Genomic DNA, 3,745 nt, shown 5'->3' with positions numbered 1-3,745 from the left:
CCCCCCCCCTTGTGGAATCTGTCTGTGGGTAGAGAACACGTCACATGCCCAATCAACGCAGTGCTCCGCAGAGCCGCCTGAGGATTCCTATTCCCTCACGCACCTGCCTAGACGGCGTCAAACACCATTGAATGTGGTCAATGGCATTACTCTGATGGAGGTCCTTGAGAACTTTCAGTATTCTTGGGAGTAGAAATGGGGTTCACAGAGGGAAATGGGCGTCATTGACGAGGACCGAAGCTTTTTTAAACTGCTTATAAATGATATTGAACCAGGGACGAAGTGGTCGGAAAGTCTTGGCGGGAACAGTGGGTTGCGCTCGATGATGAACATAATCAGCACGAAGCGAAATGGAATGAATACGGATAAGGCTGATTACGTTCTTTGGGACACCCTGAACAGCCTGGTCATATGTGAAGACTTTAGCGTCGGTATTTTATTACAGGTGGCGCAAGTGGAAGTGGATGACAATGATGAGATGCACATTGCGTATGACCACTCTACAAGTGGAAGGATGAACAGGATCTGTAGGCTCTGGTTTGAAATGTGCAACACTGTTTATCACGCTCCACAGACAATGATGACTGATCGGAAAAAAACATGACGCCTTATTTGCCGCGAAGGAGCATCTGAAGATTCATTGCGTGGTCTGCACGTACTCGCTGATGGAGTGCCTGAAGAATCCGGGATATTTTGTCCACCATCAATGATGAGATTGCCAATACCAGCAGTCTCTGTGGCAGCAAGACTGCGGAGAGCATTTTGTTGCGTATCGATCGGGGAAAACCGTGTGTATCCTCCGAAACCTCACAACATCCGTCAAGGACTGACGCTTCCTCGAGGAATTGGAGGAATTATTCCCAGGAGGCCTTCATCAGGCCGCCAGGGCGGACGTGGAGAGCTGGGAGCGCAGCCATAGGATAACAGTTCTAGCGGTTGCTTCCACAAATGTCTCACGTGGTAGCAGCGATGAGGTGCACCTCGAGCGGCCGCTTGAGCCCCCATGCACCTCATTGACCGCCGTGGTGTCATGAGCAGTCTCAGGAGGAGTGGATGCCTCCCCAGCAACGACATCCTTGTGGTGGGCGCGCGAGAGCTCAAAGCAGATTTCTATACATCATACTACCCTCCCCACACGGTGGGCGTAGTTTCCGAGAAGGGTGAGGTACACTGTGCAGGCTTTCCTGCGTGGCGCACGCTGCGAAGGCGTTTATGTGATGATTAACCTGCCATTGTTGTGTATGGCTTTTTACCTTTTGGTTTTTGGGGCTCAGCTATCTATCTAAACCCTCCTTAAAGACTGCTTAAAGATGGAAAAAAAAGTCAAAAAAAAAGGGTTGGGGGGGGGGGGGNGGGGGGGGGGGGGAAGACTTTTCCTTATTTTATATCGCGCTTCTCTTCTTTATTGCTTTAATCAAGTGCGGCGTTCCTACTCCATGGATAGACTACATTCCCTTGGTTTGATAAACACAGCGCAGGTGTTTCTCCCTTCGGGGGCGCAGCTACGCGCGTTTCCAGCAGCGGTCGTGGAGGATGTAAGAAGTGTGGCAATCTCAGTGCTTCGGCGTCTGTTTTACCCCATTCTGCAGCGTTACGTTGCTGGACGGCAGCGAAGGCGGACTGTCGAGTCCATCCTGCATCGAGAGGAGATGGAGGATGGGATGATGAACTCCCTTGAAAGGCTTTCTGTCCTTTCTTCGTGCATACAGGCTGCAGACGAGACTCCCGAGATGACGGAAGCCTGGTTGGCGATGAAGCAGGCACTGAAGACAGCAAATTTCCGTCTGTTTTTGCAACGTGAGTTCATTCAGTACCCCGGTGAGCCGTCCAGTGGTGTGATCTTGCTGCTCTCCGGCACTGTGAAGAAGCGATCATTGGTTGCGAAAGGTAAAGGGAAAGTGTCAGTTGAGCGAATTCCCTCGCGTCCTTCAACAGCACCTGCGTCAGTTATGCAATATGAGGAGTCATCCCAAACGAGTCGCGCGTCATCCACTACAGGAAGTGGACGTCGCGGCAGTTCGTTCAGTATGCCTTCAGACCACGCAGTGGCGGAGAGCTTGCTACATGCCCCTGCTGTGTTCGGGGAGTGCGCTGTGGTGGGCGGTTACCCCTGTACTGAGTACATGGTAGCGGACTCCTCATTTGTCCTGACTGCGTGGCTATCGAGGAATGCGTACTGCACTCTGCTAGAGGCCTTCCCCAAAGGCGTCCAGAAGCGCTTGCTGTTAAAGGCACTCGAGTCCCGAGGGAAGCTACTTCCGCAGTTTGCTCCCATGACTTGTGGACGCATGCGTATTTGCCCTCTGCTCGCGGGGCTAAGCGATGAGAACCTGCAGCATCTGATGGACTATCTTATTCCACAGGTGCGCCCCGCTGGTATGCAAATCGGTGAGCTTGGCGTCCCTGAACATATTTTCTTTGTTCGGCGGGGTGTAGTGCATCTACAACAGGATGAAGGATTTGTGGCAGACCTGAGTGCTCCAACGCAGCCAAAGAGCCGCAGCCTACTTCTAGAGGGCCACACATTTGGTGAGCGGCAGTGCATTTTTCGCGAGGCATTGGGTGATACCATGCACACAGTGACTAACGTGGATCTCTACCTTCTGCCGTTCTCGGTGCTCATTCAGTTCATGAAGCAGGAGCCCGACGCTCGTACGTCCATCTTTTCTTCTGCAAAGGCTGCCTCCCTTCTTCTGGAGAAGGAGTACCGGGGCATGCGTTTCATTCCTTTTACGGTAGACCATATCGGCACCATTCTTCTGAGATCGGCAAGGCTTTCCAAGTGGTTTAATCGTCGTGTTAGTATTTCTACCGCGTGCTCTACGCGTGCGACTCCTTTTGGTGCTCTGCGACTTGACGGAGAACACTTAAACGGTACTGAAAATGGTGATGCGTATGGTGTGTCTCCACACTTCCTTGAGCAGGTGCGTAAGATCCCATTACTAAACCTCTGTTCACCCGATGATGCCTTCTACAAGGACTGCGCACGCCGCTGGAGGATGCTGTCGTATGAACCCGGCGACTACATTGTCCGCCGCGGGGCCGATTGCAACCGACTGCTTCTCTTCACTCAACGCGGTGCCAGTGTCTTGCTGGACGAGAACGCAGTGAAGCCCGATGCACGTGGTGGTATTCTCTCGCTTACGGAACTGGACCTCCCACGTGTGCCGCAGGGATCTATCGTCGGCTACACATGCGTTCGCCGCCACCCGTGGACGCACAGCATCGTCGCAGTAGACGGCCAAATAGAGGTTTGGGAGCTGAGGCGGGCAACTTTCGTAGATCTCCTCCGCAAGCATCAGCTTGAACGGAAGATGCAAGAAGTTGTCCTGCAGATCCTACAGCCATTGATGCAGAATCCCGGCCGCTCAGTTGCCCTCGACTACCAGCCGCTGCTTGCGCCGTCACCCAACTCGTTGTGGAGCGAACACCGCATTCCTAACATGCACCCTGTGAGTACCTGTGAGTACCTGCGCTTCCCGGTGTGGAAAGAGGGAGACCTTCCGCCTGACTCACGCAACCTGAGGTCCCGACCTAGTGTAAGTTCGCACTCTCTGAGCGCCCAAGAGAGTCGACAAATGTGGACATGAGTTGCTGTGGTTGTGGACAGGTGTTGAGTGCAAGGGGAGTGGTGGATTGGGGAAGGATGAGGGTGCGTCGATGCAATAAGGTTTCTGTGGAAAATAAACCCAAAGAGAAACACGATTTAGACATGTAGTTTTTCGTTCGGTGTGTGTGTGGGGGG

At 53.0% G+C, this 3,745-nt stretch overlaps 2 protein-coding genes across 2 annotated transcripts; both read left to right on the top strand.

Moving 5' to 3' along the window:
• Positions 1–214: 214 nt before the first annotated feature.
• DQ04_08771020 (hypothetical protein) lies at positions 215–604 on the top strand (the record flags this gene model as incomplete). The annotated part of the gene is made up of 1 exon (XM_009315687.1): positions 215–604. One exon carries the CDS (start codon positions 215–217, stop codon positions 602–604), a length of 390 nt encoding a protein of 129 aa, XP_009313962.1.
• Positions 605–1,436: 832 nt separating this feature from the next.
• On the top strand, positions 1,437–3,590 carry DQ04_08771010 (hypothetical protein; the record flags this gene model as incomplete). Its single annotated transcript, XM_009315686.1, has 1 exon — positions 1,437–3,590. One exon carries the CDS (start codon positions 1,437–1,439, stop codon positions 3,588–3,590), a length of 2,154 nt encoding a protein of 717 aa, XP_009313961.1.
• Positions 3,591–3,745: the final 155 nt, after the last annotated feature.

This window comes from Trypanosoma grayi (assembly GCF_000691245.1).
Source record: "Trypanosoma grayi strain ANR4 Tgr_877_V1, whole genome shotgun sequence".
NCBI classification, from domain to species: domain Eukaryota; phylum Euglenozoa; class Kinetoplastea; order Trypanosomatida; family Trypanosomatidae; genus Trypanosoma; species Trypanosoma grayi.
This window is presented reverse-complemented; position numbering and strand designations above follow the sequence as displayed.